At 26.1% G+C, this 19,632-nt stretch overlaps 1 protein-coding gene across 1 annotated transcript in view; it reads right to left on the reverse strand.

The window, feature by feature from the left end:
• Positions 1–19,632, reverse strand: part of LOC107453108 (voltage-dependent calcium channel subunit alpha-2/delta-1) — a 60,009-nt gene that overhangs the window by 22,258 nt on the left and 18,119 nt on the right. The window contains exons 15-25 of the mRNA XM_043044668.3: positions 17,142–17,225; positions 17,003–17,059; positions 13,141–13,215; positions 10,919–10,993; positions 8,035–8,106; positions 6,091–6,162; positions 5,895–5,956; positions 5,071–5,138; positions 4,170–4,218; positions 2,203–2,291; positions 1,287–1,380 (exon numbers count right to left, since the gene is read on the reverse strand). Of these exons, the coding sequence (XP_042900602.1) occupies positions 1,287–1,380; positions 2,203–2,291; positions 4,170–4,218; positions 5,071–5,138; positions 5,895–5,956; positions 6,091–6,162; positions 8,035–8,106; positions 10,919–10,993; positions 13,141–13,215; positions 17,003–17,059; positions 17,142–17,225 (797 nt within the window). The remainder of the gene's footprint in view (positions 1–1,286; positions 1,381–2,202; positions 2,292–4,169; positions 4,219–5,070; positions 5,139–5,894; positions 5,957–6,090; positions 6,163–8,034; positions 8,107–10,918; positions 10,994–13,140; positions 13,216–17,002; positions 17,060–17,141; positions 17,226–19,632) is intronic.

Genomic DNA, 19,632 nt, shown 5'->3' on the forward strand with positions numbered 1-19,632 from the left:
GCCTATACTGCTGAACGCAGAATATTCATATCGGGCGAATAAAGGGAGAAGCGTCTGCCGAAGACAAAATTTAGTTCGTTTACATTACAGCTGTCTTTCTCTCCCCCCTTCCTGGGAAGGGTTTATTCTATTGACAAAACAATAATGAAGATAAACAAATTTGTGAAGGGTCCGATTAAAAGATAAATTATTTTATGGAGGGTCCATTTTTAAGTTAAAATATTTTGTGAAGGATCCGTTTTTATGAAAATATATTTTGTGAAGGGTCTGTTAACAGACCAAATTTCTTCTAAACAGACCCCTGCTTAGCAATCAAATTTTATGAATATTCAGTAATTTTCATTATTATTATATTAAAATTTATGCTTTCTATTTAATTCTTGGATATATAAATTTAATTTAAAATAATTCTGATCATCACAAGTAAATAAATAAACTAGACAAAAATGGAGGATAAGTACCACTTAGAAAAAAATTCCCCCATGAAAAAGTAAAAGTTGAAAGGTACACAAATATCAATCCCCTTAGTGAAGTGAGTCAGAAAATAGAACATGTGAAAAGAATTATAACAGGTCATTTGATTGAATATATTCCCTTACTAAGAGATTTGTTACAGCCAGTTCCCTTTTTCATCCTGTTCTCAAGTAACAATTTATTTTTATTACTATATAACAGTTGTACATACTTAGAAACGTTGTTCTTCATGTATTGCTTTCAATTCTTATAGTGTCTAATAGCTTTTGGGAAACAAGAAAATTCTAAACAAGCAAATCTTTAAAAAAAGTAAATTAAGCAATTTAAAGTAGGCCCAAAATTTTTAAAAATTAAATAGAAAATAGTTCAAATCAGTCCTCTTATTGTGGGGGTGAACAATTTTTTGATGTCTACTTAGAAAATAATCCAACAAAACTAAATATTCTTTCAGTTCCTGCAATTAAACACCTTATCTGCTAAGTAATATATTTTGGCAAAAGTTTTTTTTTTTTTGGTTGCGATTTATGGATTTATGTAAAAATTTAGCATTCTTTAAAAAAAAAAAAAAAAAAACAAATGTAAGGGAGGGAAGAATTTTTGTGCATACTGTAAAAATTTTTGACAGATAAAGGATTTTACAAAATTTATAAAAAAAAAAAAATTTAATTGAGGAATTAAAACACTTTTAAAATAGGGAAATATAAAAAAAAAAACACACTAAAAACTTAAGCTGACCTTACGGAAAAACTTAAGAGGATTTGGCAGCTGTTTAAGAAACTAATCAAAAGAGAGAAAAAAAGCCTAAAAATCACCGTTTTTTATCTTTTTGCTCTGTTCTCCAGTAATGCATAATGTCGTCTGTTCGAAAAATATCCCACACAAGCCGATTAATTAATTGCATTTTACCTGTAAATAACAGACATTTTTAGCAAAAATTAAAGCAGCAAAATCTTATCAGATTGTTCATAAAAAAACTGATATACAAAACAAGAAATAAAAAAATATTGTTTTAAACTAACATAAATACACACAAACTCCTTATTACGTTTCTTTTTTGCAATTTTTTGCCATGTAATAGAAAATTATGTGTGTTAATTTAAAAATTTCATACAATCATTAAAACCAATAGTTAAAATATAACATACCAGAAACATTAGACCATAACATTTAATTAAAATTTGTTTGAAGAATTAGATCAAATGTAAATCAGAGTAACTAGTTTTATTTTTTACTGACTAATCTAGAATGAAGATTGCCAGAAAAAACAATGAATTAATTTATAATATAACAATTGGCAGCTTTAAGTACCTTATAATAGTAAAATATCCAAATATTATCTAAAACTTTGCTACAAAATTTTCATATTTGCAAACAATTTACAAAATGTAATTAGTTGATAGAGCAAAAATTTACAAAGAATTTTCTTTCTCCCTAAATAGTCAAAACTTAACAAAGAAAATAGCTTTAGCTTTTTAACGCTCATAAAAAATAAGCTTGCTTGTTGGAGGAAATGTACATGCTTGTTAAGTGAAACTTATTTTGCTTGATTATAAAGAAATATGAAATAAAATGAATTAACTGATATCTCTCAAAGAATAAATAATTGAAAGTTATTCAAAGAGCATACTAACTAAAACAAAGAACAACATTATTACACTTGAGAACATAAAATACAGACATTATTTGAGAAAAACAAATACATGCTCAAATTTCAAAACTTTAGCTTACACAATTCTGGCTTATTTCTGGCTGTCTTGGATAAGTTTCTAATAATTTCTCCAGTGCTAATTTTCAGTACATAATTATTGCAATATTTCCTGTAAAATATTATTCATTCAATTTTCATATTTATCAGCCTTAATATAATAGATCTTAAAAACATATCTTAATGCTTATTCTAAGTTAAATAACATCTCAGAAAGATATGTTTGTTCTTTTATTTTATTTAATTGTATACAATTTCAATAGGTAGGTTTTTGTTTAAAAGTCCTGAATATAAAAAAATTATTGAAAACGTTTGAAAGTCATAAAAAAAATTAAATAATTTACTCTTATTTAAAAAAGTATCTTTAAAAGAGAAAACAAACGAACACAAAAAACTGCAATTCTTTTTAAAACAAACATAGAAGAAATATAATGATGACATAGGAGGACCACGGGGAAGAACGGTTCGTATTCATAAAAGCTGATTCGGAGAAAATAATATTTTGTAACCATTTTCAATGCCTAATAGTTAAGAAGAACTGATTTTTACTTTACTAATTTGTGAAAACTTATTCACGGTGTGAAAATAAACACATTTTTAAATTGAATTGATGCAGAATAATTGAATTTTCCTTTCTGCTACTAATGTGTTAATATTAAAATTACATAATTACAAACAATATTTAACAAAAATATGTAAAACAAATTGTTCTCTTAAGTAATGTAATAAAAAATAAGAACTCTAAACCTTTCAACACTTAATGTCAATTTAATGATTCATAAAAATGGAGAAAAAAAATATTTTAACAAAAAAAAACAGACCTTTTGTTTTATTTCAGAGAGTTTTCTTTTACCCCTTGATTTAAATTTACGTTTCCTATTTTTAGTGGACTTCATCAAAAATAAAATTATTTAATCACAATCAACATGGTCTAACACAGCAGCATTTAAAAATTTAAAGTACAATAAAAAATATTTAAATCAATATCCAAAATATCAGAACCACTAACACATGGTTTATCAGTAAAAACAAAAACTGGAAACAATTCAAAATAAATGTTTAAAAGTAATACTAAGAATCTTCTGGTCTCTCATATCAAATAAAGATCTTTTAAAAAAAATGGCATACCACCTATTACTGGAAAAACCATAAAACAAAAATGAAGAAGGCTTGGTCACATATTGAGAGCAAATAAATCTAACCATGCTGTTATTATCAGTATGTGGACATTTGAATGACAGAAAAAAGAAAAAGTCGGAGAACAAGACTAAAATAGCAAAGGTGCGTGAAGAAATTTTTTAACAAAGCAGAGAGTAAGGATGTTTCTAGTCAAAGGCAGAAGGAATTTCAGTAAAAGCCTTGAGGTTTCACAGACCAGTTCAGCACAAAGAGGATAAGCAGGTAGGTATCAAACATCAGACATTGAATCAAATTAGATAACGTCTGATACAGTTATTACAAAGTTGTTAAGTTTCATAAAAATAACCAAATCATTAGTTCAAAACAATTTAAACATGTAAAATATAATGCAGCTGTATAATACAAAAAAGAAAATACTACATAAAAATCAATTTTTATCTAAATAACCAGCATTTAGAAAAAGTTTTAAAGGCTTAATTAAAAAAAAAAAAATTTGATTCATTATGCCACACACTATTTAATTTTAGTTAAGTATAACAAAAAAAAAAAAAAAACCTTAATCCAAAATAGATATTCTGAGATACTTATATCTAATTTTTTTTCTTACTAAGGACTAACCTTAAGTATTAAGACTAAGTCTTAAAATGGACGATATCTGAACACTAATAAACTCTTTACTAAAGAATACAGTATGCATTTGACTTTAAATTAGAATTTTTACGCAGCTTAATTATCAAAAACAGAAACACAATATTAGTCAGTTATAACTAACAAAAATTATCTTTGTCTAATGCAGCTATAGCAAAGACAAACTTTATAAAGCTTAAAAAAAAAGAAGCAGTTACTTTACCAAGGAGCAAGATGCATTCCAAGAAGTTCCTTCTCTTTTAGGTTGAAACCTAATAATTTAAGAATACATTAGAATTCTCTCATAATCCAACGCAAAAGCTAAGAAGAGCAATTTAATATTAAGTTACAGCTATCTTACAAGAAAATTGTTCAAATTACTGATGATGTTACAAGGAAATTGTAAAGATAGTTCCATTTGGTTTTTATGAACTGGTGTTATTACGGTATTCAGTACACAAAAATGAGTGAAATTTTAGTTTTTTAATACAATCAAATCTTAATATGAAACAAAACACAAAATTTAAATTCAAAATAAAATTAAATCAAAATTTCTAGTCATCAAAAATTTTTTTATCAGCTGTAGAAAAAAGTAAAACACATTTTTTTTAGATAGCAATTGAAAAAAAGTTATTCACTTTTTAAAATATAATTAAAAAAAAGTAACATTTCAATTTTTACTTTCTTTTGAAATAATGAAGTTAATTTAAGCATAGTAGTACTAGACATTGTCTTTAAAAATTTGAGAATCTACCAAGTGCAACATTTGAAAATTTTTTTTTCACTACAAGTCTTGCAAATAAATTAACTTTTTTTTCTTAAATTGCGTTGCAGATCAGTACATGAGAATTTGTTACACGGATAGGTTTTGCTATGGAAAATCTGGCAGATTACTCATTCTTTCAAATTCCGATTTTACCTAACTTGCACATTAATAACACAATTAATTTGGTTTAAAATTATACATGCTATGTAAAAATTACTTCTTGTCAATAAAAATGCAAGTATCTAGTTTAAACTAATTTGTACTGTAAAGCAGACAGAAAAACTCCAAGGAACAAACAAATGAAAGAGAAATATATATAAATGCACGATTATATAAATTTAAAAACAGCAAGGCATACCTTCTTCTAGATCTTGATCTTCTATATGCAAATAATGTGTCCTATCAGTTGGCATGACAATTGCAATTCTAAATACAAATACCATAATTTTAATTAAAATAGTTATTTAAACGAGTTCTTAAAATTGCTTTGAACTTCACTTAATAAGCTCACAGAACATGCCAGCTAAACAATATATTGTAAATTTAACCTAATTTCTAACAGACAAATTTAGTCAATAGATCAATTATGAAAACATTGTTTTCAATTTATGAAAAACTTTTAACAATATATTTTTATAAAATATATGTAACATACTGATTTAAATAATTAAGACCACTTACTATTCTTAAAAATTGAACTTAAAAAAGATTACAGATAAAATTTTATGTACAAGTTTTGGAACTGGTTCTAGTTTTTGAAAAAAAAAAAAAAAAAACGCTTTAGTATCTAAAACTAGGAATAAATATTAAAAAATTTATAAACTGTTCAATAGTTTCATGCTAGTGGTTTCAGTGTATTATTAAACAAGAGAGTGGAGAGTTTAGCACATATTTTAAGTAAACAAGAGGTTGTGTTTGTACTTGCAGATAAAATAAATAAATAAATATAAGGTATACACACAAAAAAAATGTATTAAGAATCTTAAAATATTCTACAACAGAAAAATTAACTGGTTGGAAAAATAAATAAAGAAAAATCAAGTAAGAAAATATTAACAAAATTTAAACACATTTTATAAAGTTAAAAGCAAATGTTAAATTTTATTTATTGCATTTGAAAGTTATTATATTTTGAGCAAATAAAATAAAATGGTAAGAGATAAATTGAATTATTTAACTTACGAAAATGTTGTTTCATTTAACGGTGTGTAAAAATATTCCATGTGGTGCCTTACTATGTGTTTCTAGAAATAGAAGAAAATAATTTAGTTTACGCTTGTTCATTATCGTACAGGAAAATTATAGAGATATAGCACATCAGCAATTATATACATATATTAATTCAGCAGATATAGAAAAATAAAATTAGCATACACACCCCATCAGGCATTCTCAGTAGACTTGATAAAGAACGCTTTGAAGATTTTAAATCAATCATAGCATTACGTAACTACAAAAAAAGCAAAATTAGAATATAAAACTATTTTTTCAGGTGAATATAAATTAGCATTTAGAACTTTTGAACTATGGATAAAATTTAAAATAATTGGATTTATGACACAGCTATATAATTGGTAGTTAAAACGTTTGACTCAAACTCGAATTATAAACTTTTTTGAGAGCTCAACTCCGACTTATATAATGAATTAAAATTTCCATCAAATCCCATAAACTAATAATAATATTAATGAGTAAATGTTAACTTTAAATAAAAAATGGTTAATTTTTATGTACAATTGGAGCAAAAGGTACTATATTTAAATTACATTTCATAATATAATAACATTATAGTTAAAGAATTAAATTGCAACAAGATACCTGCACCAAATATTGAAATTGTGGAAGACTATTGTACGAAAAAAGCTAGATATCAAAGCTTTACATGCACGCTCGCACATGTATAAACGTTTAATGACAAAGAAATTTACGTGTAATAATAGCTTATTGCTAGAAAACGAATAAAAATTATAAATTCAACCAGATATTTCTTTTTTAATAACTTAGCTAAATAATTTCGGATTTGGCTTTTATTAACAACTTAGTAATAATTCACTTAAAAATATTGATTTTTCAATAGTTTAAATAATTTCATGCGTTTTTTTTTAATAGTTCAGTCAAATATAGTAACATCAAAGATGCTAAAGTACAATTTTAGCCAAGATAAGTAATAATTTAAATACTTGACATAATATTCATTTGAGTAATATTTTTATTGATAATTTTTTTTAATAGTTTTACTGATTTTCTTCAAATTAAAAACTTTTATAATTTTTTTATATATATTTTAGCCTAAATGGCTTGATTTTAAACCAGAATTGGAGTCGAAAATTTTTTCAGACTTTTTGAAATTTAAACTCTAACTTATACGATAAAAAAACATTAGTCTTTTGGTTCAAATTTTTTAATTTTGAAAATTTTTTTTTTGATTAAATCTAAATAATTTATTCATTCAGATTTATTAGATAATTGATTATTCATTCTATGTAGCAAAAAAGTTTACTATGTTTCCAAAACACAACGAATATTATATTGATAATTTGAGGTTTATCAAAAGGATAAAAAAAAAATTATAATATTACTTTTTATAATAATAATACATTACATCAATTACATTTAATATAATAAATTACACACACAATAAAATATAAATACTAAATGACAAAAAATTAAAAAGTATTCAGTGGCTATACACCTTATAAAACTATGACTTATTATTATTGAAGTCGATTCGAGAAAAATAGGGGTTAAAACTTTGAAGAACTTAATTATTTTAAGTAAAAGTGAGTTCTAATAAAAAAAAATCATACCAATTAGTCAATTTGTTTTTTGAGGATTTTAATACCGCTGTTCTAATTGGTAAGCATTATAAATAATTAATAATATATTTTTTATTTTTTGGAAGCTACTAATAAGGCTATCTGTTTCACTGAATATTTTAGAATTTAAAAAAAATAAATAAAAATACAATATAATGGTCTTTATGACAGAATACCTTGTAAAGTGGTACACTTTCTTCTTAAAACAATAATTATAAATAATTGAATAATTATAAATAATTGTACAATAAAGATAATGCTAATTGAAAATGGTTAGACCAAACAAACAAAAAAAAATTATTATTAACAATAAATAAAACGAAGATAGGCAAAAAAAAAAATCCCGTAAAGTGTATGAACACATTGTTTTAGATTTGAAAAAAAGATAGATTTAGTTTAAATTCAAATATTAAAAAATTTGAAAACTAATTAAATGAAGATTTCGAAACTAATTAAAAAAAACTGTTTTTATTCAAAACAAACACTGTTAAATATTATAAACCTACCTCTTCCTTGGCAGGGTTTTTTATTTCAACATCTAGAAAATCTAAATTGGCCGGATCTTCAATATATTCAAACTGAAATAAAATTTTTGAACTATATTAGTGGAGTATACAGCATGAATTTTTAATTTATTTTATTCATATTATTTCTGTAATGTAAAAAAAAAAAAAAAAAATTAAGAGGAAAATAACTCAAGAAAGCTTATAACTGCAAGCAAACGTGGCTTTATTCACTTCAATATTTAAAAACTTGCAGAGATTAAAAATGAAAGTCATTCATATTTTAAAATTTTTACTTGCATGTAAAAGTCTAATTACTTCCAAGACATGCATTTTTCAAATGTCTGTATCAAGCAAGTTTAAAAAAATGAAATAAACATAAATAAATAGGAGAAAAAAAAGTAACAAATATTTCAGCAAAAATTAAATGTCAAGTATTCCTGTTGCTACGGACATTATTCCTTCTATCAATAAACATTTTACTACTTTTCATTAAACAATATTCAAACCATGAAAGAAAACTTGGAGTACCGGAAGAGTATTGGGGTTTTGATAGCATAAAATAGTTCAGAACTGTGCAGATTTAAATTTCTAATGAAAAAATTGAAACAAAAAGGAATATTTATTAATCACAATATTAATAACTTTCTTCACCAACTATATATATATAAAAAAAAAAAAATGGAACTCCTCAAATTTCACATAAAACTTTTTTTTTCTCCATTTCAACTTGATGATATTTAAAAGCAAAATTTTCAGACAAACAAATTATGACCAAATTAAAATAAAAAAAGAGAACTATAAGATAGCATAATTATCAAAGCCATGATATATACATGGGGTGTAACGTAGCAAGCCTCCTCGTTGGTGCACCCTGGGTAATGCTAAATTTGCTACATCAACTGCTGCTCTCCTATATATATATATATATATATATATATATATATCCGGTTGTTCGGAAAGTAATTTCGTTTTTCCGACAGAGGATTTAATTGTATTTTTTCGAAACCATCTTCACACTTAAACTGCATTATCATTATATGTCTTGAGAGTTGATATAGCAAGGCTTGTGTGTGAAAAAGTTCAATTAATTCTAAGCAGTAGTTTTTGGTTGGTGCCCTTTTAAATATGGAGAGCAATAAACAGCATTTTTGTCATATTTTAGTTTTTACTACAGAAAAGGTAAAAATGCTGTTCGTGCCAGAAAGAAATTTACCGATGTGTATGAATAAGATGTGTTGACAGTACGTCAGTGCCAGAATTTGTTTGTAAAATTTCGATCCGGCAATTTTGATGTCGAAGATGCACCAAGCTCTGGAAGGGCCGCAGAAGGTGATAAGGACACGATAAATTCATTAGTTGATACAAATCGGCGAATAACAGCACGGAGATTGGCGAGAGGTTAAATTTATCGAATTCAACTGTTTATGACCACTTGAAAGGCCTGGGTTTAACCTCGAAGCTAGATACATGGGTTCCCCATGTTCTCACAGAGAGAAATTTGTGTCGTCGCGTTGACACGTGATTCACAATACAAACGTCACGAAAATGATCCATTTTTGAAGTGCATCATTACTGGGGACGAAAAATGGGTCATCTATAACAATGTCAAACGCAAGAGATCATGGAGCAAAAAAGATGAACTGGCTCAAAGCATTTGGAAAGCCAATATCCATCAAAAAAAGGTAATGCTGTCTGTTTGGTAGGATTTTAAGGGAATATATTTTTTTTCTGATCTTTTACCGGATAACACAACACTTAATTAGGAAGTCTACTGTCGTCAGCTGGACAAACTGAATGATGCTCTTCAACAGAAAAGGTTAGAATTAATCAACAGAAAAGGTATAGTGTTCCACCAAGATAATGTGAGACCTCATACAAGTTTGGCCACTTGCCAAAAGCTTTTACAGCTTGAATGGGATACACTGCCACACCCACCATATTTTCGAGATCTGGCGCGTTCGGATTATTATTTGTTTCGGTCACTACAAAATTTTTTGGACTGTAAAACCTTTACTTCAAATGATAAGTTCAAAAATCACCTGGATCAGTTTTCTGCCAGCAAAGACCAAAAATTTTATGAGCGTGGAATCACGCTACTACCAGAAATATGGCAAAAGGAGTTGGACCGGAATGGCCAATAAATAATTTAATAAAATATTTATTCATTATACGAAAATTGTCTTTCATTTCCTTTAAAAAAAAACTAAATTACTTTCCGAACAACCCAATATATATATAAACTAACATGAGCTCTTAAAATTTTTGAGAAGTAAATTATTGCCAGGACAGTTTTCCTTAAAAAATGTAGTTAAAAGTTAAGGTTTTAATATGTGTATATATTTTCAGAATGTTAAACGGGGCAAATGGTGATAACTCAATGTTACACAAGAACACTTACAAGAATGTTAAGGAATTTTACAGCAAAAACATAAAAAAAAAAAAAAAAAGATTGAATGTTGGGTATTGGATAACTGACAATATAGCTAATATAAAAATTGATACAGCATTGAATATAATGAAACAAGTATAGGAAAAATGAACAATATTTCCTTTAAGATATTAAAATAAGAAAAATCACATAAGAATAGCGTAAGATAATCATAGAGAAAAAAACAAAAATCATGACAAAAGCTATTCAGCAAATAGTATAAGGAAAAAAATACATTACAAAAATAGCTGCCGTTCAAAAGCTTCATCACAGCCAGAATAAATGCAATAAACAAAATCTTAGATTGCTATTTCTTATAACTTACATCTGTTTTCAAATCGGGATGAAATACTACTTGGCCATTGTGATTTATCCCAAATGAATAACCAGCAGGGCCAATCTAAAAACAACATCACAAAACATTTAAACAGACATAGTAAACATTTTGTTACTTACATCTGTTTTGAGATCAGGATGAAATACTACATGGCCATTGTTATTAATTCCAAATGAATAGCCAGCAGGTCCAATCTAAAATAAGTCATAAGCACATTTATGTTAAGATAAACATAATCACTGATACTAGCCAAGGTACTAACATTCATCCAGGGTGTAGCTAGATAGTAAAACTTTCAAAAATATCCACGAATAAAAATTTGAGAAATGAACAAAATGACAATGTTTAACAAGTGGACTACCATATATCCCAGTGTATAAGTTGATTTTTCAAACTTTCAAAGTTTTAAGGAAATCTGGGGATCAACTTCTACACGGATAATAAAGTCACACAGTCTTTTATTATAAAGTATTGATGCTTTATAAACAATGAGATAGATATGTATAACTCCATATAAATTTAAACTTTTCAAAAATTATTTTTATATACAATTAATTTCAGATCTTCACTCATCATTATTTTTTTTTTCTATTTCTAAGCGTAATGAAAATTGTTGTCTGAACAGCTCAATGTTAAGCGTTATTGCCACAAAAAAATTAAGCACCTCTGTTTCAAAAGGAAACTACTAAAATCCTATTGTTTGAATAAAAATCTGTAACCTTGTGCCTTAAAAAAATCAACATCAGCAGCATAAAACAATTTTTCATCAGTTTTCTAAAATAGTAATTTATAAAATAGTAAATAGTTTTTAGAGTAAATAGCATTAGTCAGGAAAATTTTTATAGTTTTGTAACTTAATTAGAGCAGTTAAAGACTACCAAAAGGATCTTGATAGTTAATTAAAAATGCTTATTTTATATAATAAAAAGTATTTTTCTTCAAATGCATTATTTTTTTTTCTGTTCATAAATCCCAAAATATATGAAACACTAAATTAATTAATGATTAATAAACAAAAAAAGGGTTTAAAAAAATCTTCAAAAATGTCATTTCATATATTTATTTAAGTAAATATATGAAAACAAGTTCAAGTATTTATTTTCATAATATAAAAATAAAAGCACTTTAACATTTTATCATATTTGATTATTTAAAAAGCCACTTAACCAAATTTTATAATTTAAAATTTGAAAGAAAAATATGATTATCTGTGCATTTAGAATTTATAGTAAATTGCAAATACAGTATGTTGACACATTACACTTTTAGTTAAGTGCTAACAAAACTCAAATAAGTCATTTAATTTTGGTTTAATTCTTTAACATCTTCTAATTTTTAATCTCGGAAAGATCAAACCTTTGAATAGATGGAATAATTTTCAGTTTGGCAATTTTGTTAACTTATTAATTTAACTATGACCAAGTATAACGTAGAAAATCTTCCTATAACCTAGAGTGAGTTTTTTTCAAGAATAATTTGATAGATGAATGCATCATTATTTAAAATTAAAAAAAAAAAAAAATTACCAATACTTTTTTTAATTTAAAATTGAAGACCTTTATATTTAAATGCACTTTGATGGTGTGCTAGCTTGGGAGAACACACTTTGTTATAGCAAGTGGGTTGACCACGCACATAGACCTTTAGCAAGTGGACCTGGGTTTTTTCTTTTTGTAACTTTGAAGTATAAATAGAGTTTACACTCATAAAAAATATGATAAAGGAGCCTATATACATAAGTTAAATAATCTACATCATATAACCCTGCCTTCATGGAAAATAAAATGGAATAAATAAAAGAAATCTTTGAAGTTTCTCCTTATTTTTGGATCCTAAAATTTTATTTTAGAACATGAAAATGCATTTATGGAGTTCACATGACACAACACACTCTTACATCTCTCCATGCATGAGAAATGCATGGTAACTGTTCAAAGTCTTAACTATGTCCTCTTTTATTGTTCCATCTTTATAGTCTTGAATTTAATTCATTTTAGATACCCCACAAACAATAAATAAAGTTTCTCTTTGCATTAGATAACGGAAAAAGCTAATAAATCAAATAATAATACTTCTGCTAAGTCTTTGGAACAGCCAGGCTAAGTTTGCAATATTTTTAAAGAAATAAAAAGTATAAAATATAATTAATGCATGAACTTAAATGGTGGTTAATATCCCCATCAAAGAAATTTTAATATTACATTTGAGAGGGAAAAAAATATGCTCTGTAAAAAGGTAATACAGAGTTGTCTGCACCTAAACTGAAAATTTAAACAATTTTCATTAAACCTGTCACTATTAGAAAAGTATAGAAAATTTCAAGATTGTAAAGGAATCTTACTTCATAGGATGGTTCAAAGTCTATCCATCGATTTAAAGCTATATCAACACCCATAACACCAGCTAAGGTCTGATTCTGAAATTTTTAAAAATTTTAACTGCATATAATCTTTAAAAAAAGTTGAAAAAGAAATTTGAAAAATATAATTTAAGCAATTAGGCTAATAATATGCAATGATAAAAACTTTATTCGCAATATCATAGAAAAGTAATATAAGAGTAAACTGGAGGCTAAGACAAGCATACTAGCCACCTTCATACCAAGTCAATCAGCCGTACTTATGGCAATATAGAAATACCTACCATTTATATTCATAAACAACTTAAACAAAACTATAAAATTTTTCTTTTCTTCTTTATTACTTCGATCAAGTCATATTAATATTTCCATAAAGAAAATATTAATATCCTTAAGTAACTGTTAATATTGAATTGTGTAGTTCCATTTTTTTATGTGATTAAAGTAAAAAGCACTTCATTCTAAATTACATTTTGAATCATTATATAACAGTTGAAGTAAAAAATTTAGAAAACGTATTTGAACAAATATTTGAATTGGGCAAAATCAATACAAAAAAAGAATTACATATCAACGTCTCACATGCACATATATAAATGTGTCATGATAAAAAAAAATTGTTCAGTGAATATTCATGAACGAGGGAACTATTAAAAATAATGTATTAAATTCATTTACACATTTTTTAATTCACTAAGTAATTTTGTTAAACAAGAAATTTGGTTCAGGAATTTATACATAAAAAGCAGGGTTGGCAAGTTTTTGACACATGACGGTTTTTACCGGTTATTACCATGGTTTTTACCGTCATGTCAAAAACCCATAGTTTTGGTAAAACTGTAATTTTATTTGAGTTTAACTGCTTATAATTTAAAATTAATTAATTTTTGGGCAATAAAATTAGAAAAAAAGTTGTTAAAAGATATTTAAGAACAGATTCTTGCATTTTCCCAATATGTTTATATCAAAACATACTATTTGAAGTAAAAAATTAGGATACTAAACAAAATTTTCAACATTTTCAAGCATCACTTTGTTTGGCATATTACATTACTGAAGAATGTCAAGACTGATTACTTTCATTCATAAAATCTTGCTTTGAGAAACACATGTATACATAAAAAAAAGCCTCATAAAATAAACTTTTCTTATAATTTTTGTTTTCAATATTTTACACAGAAATGAGACATGAAAAAGCCTGGGAAATCCTTTTAGAGTTTCCTTGCAACATTGTAATAACCTTTTGTTATCATTATCCTCAATGACAGGCTTCCATTGACAGAATCTTCTCGAATTTTGGACTCATCCATATTAAACTCAGAAATTGACTGGGCAATGAAAAATGTGCAAAATTAGTCACTTGTTATCGTATGATTCGGCAGTGACCCTGACTTATGAACATGTAATTTTGTTTGTAATTAAGTTTTGCTTAATATGCTTTTTCAACAGAATAAAAGCTTTTAACTTGACAAAATAGCAGTAATTCTTGAATTAGTGTTTGTTAGTACTTACAAGTTTTGAAAGTTTATTTTAGCTTATTTCTAATATTTAAGAAATGCCAAATTTTAAATTCTTCTTTTTAGTTCTTGAATTTATTAATAGTTACAAGCTTTTTCGTTTGTTTGTTTATTTCTAACAATTAAGAAGTGCAAAATTTTTAATCATTTGCAAATCAAGCTATAATGATAAAAGTATCACTATTTTCAATAAGTATATTACAATATTACTGTATGAATGTATATCCTTCTATAAGGATGCATGTATATAGTTGCAAAATCAATAGCAATAATTTACAACATTCATTTATAAAGGCAATTATGTGAAAATAATATATTGTCCGCTATATGCCATAAATTTAAGGAAACAGTAGGTTTTTACCACTGTCATCTCAAAAACCAGTTTTTGATGGCAAAAACCCAACCCTGATAAAAAGACAACACATTACATTCATATTTATTCAACACATTATATTCCTTTATTATTCTTAATTTTTAGATGGTTTTAAGGATTTTCAGCTTTCATTTTCCAATAGTTTGCTTAAACGTTTTGCCATCAAAAACCCAACCCTGATAAAAAGACAACACATTACATTCATATTTATTCAACACATTATATTCCTTTATTATTCTTAATTTTTAGATGGTTTTAATGATTTTCAGCTTTCATTTTCCAATAGTTTGCTTAAACGTAGGCTCGAAAATGCTATAATGTGTCTAACTTTGTTGTAACTAATAATTTAAATAAAGTAATATTTATGTCTACGCTACCATAAATATTTGTCAAATAACTTTCATAAGAAAAATATATGATTATTGCGATGCCATAATAGGCATTACATATTTCCCAGCTTTTAAAATTACTTTAATTTCTTAAATTTAATTTTTTTAATATTACACTTAATCCAATTTTAATTAAATTGAACCAATTATTCAATTTTAATTACATTTCATAAAAAGCAAGTATAAATATTTTATTCGCTTCTTAACAATCAATGTAATGGCCAACTTTTCAATTTAATACAAATGAAAAACTCATTAATTCCCTGTTGTGACTAAATAGAACATCAAAATCTACTTTTAACTTTTTCTTCCTTAAGTTACTTTATTTCTCTTACCACAAAGCTACAGGGTTATATTAGTGCTTCCGGTCTTTTTGGCGATTAAACTAGAGCCAAATTACTTCAAATTTAATGTTAATTATGCAGAGATTGCTTTTTTATTGGCTATTTTATCTTTCGACAAATCGTCTTTCGCCTTCGACAATCGATCTCTTTGCATGATCCTAACTGTCTGTTGGGAACAACCCTTTCTTTTAATTTTGAACTCTTGGTATTCGGTTTGGCAGTTTCATCCCTTGGTTCGACGGTTAATTAAACTTTACGAAGATCTTCATAATAAAAAAGTGCATTTCTACACCCCTTTAAAGGAGTATCTTTTTATTTTATGTTTTTTGATATCTTAAAGGCCATAATGTATCGTATAATATTTATAAAAAATAAAGCAACAAATCTTTTTTGAAATAATTTTGTTCAATTTTCTGGAAAAAATCCCAATGTCCTCAGAAAAACAATGTACAAAAAATCATTAGTACTAAGGCCAAATCTTCACAAAAACTGCAATGAATTTACCTCAATCATATAAACGTGAACAATTTCTAAAAAAATCACTAAACGGATCAACTTCCATCACATATATATAAAAAAAAATTTTTATCTACAGAATGTATCTCTTCATTAACTAGAGTTCGAGTTAGCAAATTTTTCATACTCCAACTCTAAACTCCTGGATGAAAGGATTCAAATAAAAGCAAACAAGAGCACATGAGATGTAAAAAAAACTAATAATCAGGATAATGTAATAGCTTTATTTCAAACGAAAAACTATTTTAAATTCACTTTGCTTCTATCAAAAAAAAAAAAAAAAAAATATCTTAAAGTAAAAACATGTAACCAATTGACACTTAACATATGTGGGAATCATCAATTTGCTGTGACATCTATTGTACAGCCAAATAACAACAGGAAGAAATAAAATCTTATTCACTTTTCTATAGAAAGTCACTGAGTGGGTTTAGGGTTCTAAGAAGCAACAAATTCAGCCTAACTTGTAGTTTTCGACTTTAAATTCTTAATTTAAAATTTTACAATGAATTCAAGTAACTACTACAGAAATTTCATAGGAGGTGGAGGGTATGCGTCTTGATATTTGAAAAAAAAATTTAACTAGTTACATTTGTTCAAGAAATTTTTGCAAAGTAAAGTGAAATTTCAATAGCTTGAAAAGAACACTTATTTGAATTTTTGTACTTTTATATTTAAAACTGAAAAATGGAAGTCATAACTTACTCCATCATCTGTCCTATTGTATATTGGTAGTGTCACAGTTGTCATCATACCCAAATTCTGAAAAAGATTAGAAATATTTATACTGATGAGGTAAATGATTTGTAAACAAAAAATTTTTAAACTCTAGCAATCTACTTACCAAAGGATCAATATATAGGTTTGTCCATTCATAGTTTTTGCTTGAATTTAAAACCAAGGGACGGCCAAGAACTTTAACATAATCCTAAAACACACACAAAAGAAAAGAATACCAATTAAAAAAAATACCTTTATAAATTAAAATATTTATTTCTTTGAATATTTCATTGATAATTTGATTAACTTTAAAAGTTACAACAAATTTAACAAGTAAAACAAACGTAATATACACCAAAAAATGTCAAATAGTTCAAAAGAATTGCCCGAACCGGAACCAGTAAGTGTTTGCACAATTTTCAAAAGTTGCTATTCTCTAATTAGTTTTTATTATCAAGTACATTCAAAATTGAGCACTTAATAAGGACAAAAAAGTATCTTTCACAAAAATTAAGACATGCAATCAGATTTATGTGCAAGGCATTTTTAATTACGGGTACCACAATAACCTGTAGCTCAGAGGCAGAATATAGCATTGTTCCATATGTAGATTAAGGGGGGAGGGACAATCCTTTTACTTCTTTAAAACTTATTTCAACAAATTATTAGAAATCATCACAATTGTATTATTAAACTAACAGCTAAAAAAGCTCAAAGATTTGAACAAACTGCCCTATTTTTCCTAAAATTGAAAAAAAAAGGAACAAAAAAGATTCAAAGAAAGATTTATTTAGAAACAAAAAGAATTAAGTAAATTATTAGAAAATTATACATATGTTTCTAAATGAAGATAAGCTAGAAATTTGCCAGAATTTTATTTTATTGCAAAAGAAAATAACCAACAATTGCAAAAGTAATAAAATAAAAAATGAACAGTTTTAATATATGAAACCCTTTATACTGTCTAATTTCCTAGATACATTACAACTGTTTTTAATTACAGTAAATAATAAATGAACAGATAATAATGTAGCCTCCAAAAACACAACTTTCCTGTTAGTGACCCTAATCTACAAAAAGTTTTGGTATCTTTATTTTAGACACTCTAGCATTAAGACTTTTACAGTTTCAGGAAAAAAGACTTATTTAAACTGTCATGGCAATTAAGAAAATTTCAAACAATTGTAAAAATCTTATAAATGAAAATAGAATAAGAAACCACATTTAAGAAGTAAATTTGAGGTTCAAAAAGATATATCTCAGATAAAGATTTTATTTTAGTCTCATTCATTAAACCGTATAAAATTAATTAATTTTGTCATATTTTAACATTTCGCTGATTTTAGTAAAAGTACTAAGTCACAATCTTTGAGGGATATCAAGATGAAAAATTGTTTAAAATGCATCTGGCAACCAAATGTGGGGATAATATGACCCAACAGTTAAATGAGTGCTGATGATGAATGATTTTTTGCTGATATTTATTAAACATATTTATTAAATGGAACACATTATTTTTAAAAAAAATATGCATGCAGTTCATGTGTATTTTTTAAAAAATAAAAGGCCAACACAAGTACTGCTTACAAGATTTAGCCTAAGTACTGAGTAAAATATTAACTAAAATGCAATTTATATGTTTAAAAGTGAGAAACTGAATAATTTTTTCTGTTAACTGTCTTTATTTAGAAACGATGTATTATTTTACAGAGATATAATTTAGGAACATAAAGGAAAAAGTATCTTTTTCACTCTGTGGTAGGGGAAACTGATCTGTACAAATTTTATTCTTACAGAATAAAATAAAAACTTAAAAAGGAAAAAATATATATTATTTTGAGAAAAACAATTATAGTAAATAAGGAATTTCCCAAAATAATTTGGTTTCGATGAAGGAAAGATCTTTCATTTAGGCAGAAAATTTCACATTTTATTAAAAAAAAAAAAAAAATATTTTTACCTACATTTTGATGTGTTGTAACAGTTTCTAAGGACTATTTCATTAATGTAGATAAAAAAAAAAAAAAAAAACACAAGTTAACAATATTTATCGAAAATGGAGCATTGCTGTTAATTGTATATTAATTACCTATTACCCCAAATTTGATTGAGCCATCTTCTTTGTTGGAAGCCCTTAGTAATATACATATATTTTGATATTAATTGTTTAGGTATCATTGTAATTCTTCATAACACTTCACACTCAATATAATATTCCTTCACTGAGGAGGAATTAAAGAGTATATAAATTATTTGAACCTCAGAAATATTACAATCTACATACAAGAAATGAAAAACTCACCCATCACCTTACCCTGAGGGATTTATTTTGTACATCACAAAAAAGCAACAAAAAAAATAATAATAATCAAATAAACACTTTAAACTGAAATTTAAAAGGTTAATACAAGAAAATCTTAAAAAAAAAAAAAAAAAAAAAAAAAGACTCAGCTCTATTAATAATTTTCCTAAGACTGTTAGCCAAATTCAACATAAGACACTGATTGCAAGGAAAATTATACAAATTTGGAAGGTCTCCATAAGTCTATGGAGTTAAGGACTAAAAAACATTGCAAAATTAAAATCATATAAACAAAATGAAATAGTTTCACCAT

Source organism: Parasteatoda tepidariorum, chromosome 6, assembly GCF_982258835.1.
Source record: "Parasteatoda tepidariorum strain Cologne lab strain chromosome 6, Ptep-v5.0, whole genome shotgun sequence".
Classification (NCBI taxonomy): Eukaryota; Metazoa; Arthropoda; class Arachnida; order Araneae; family Theridiidae; genus Parasteatoda; species Parasteatoda tepidariorum.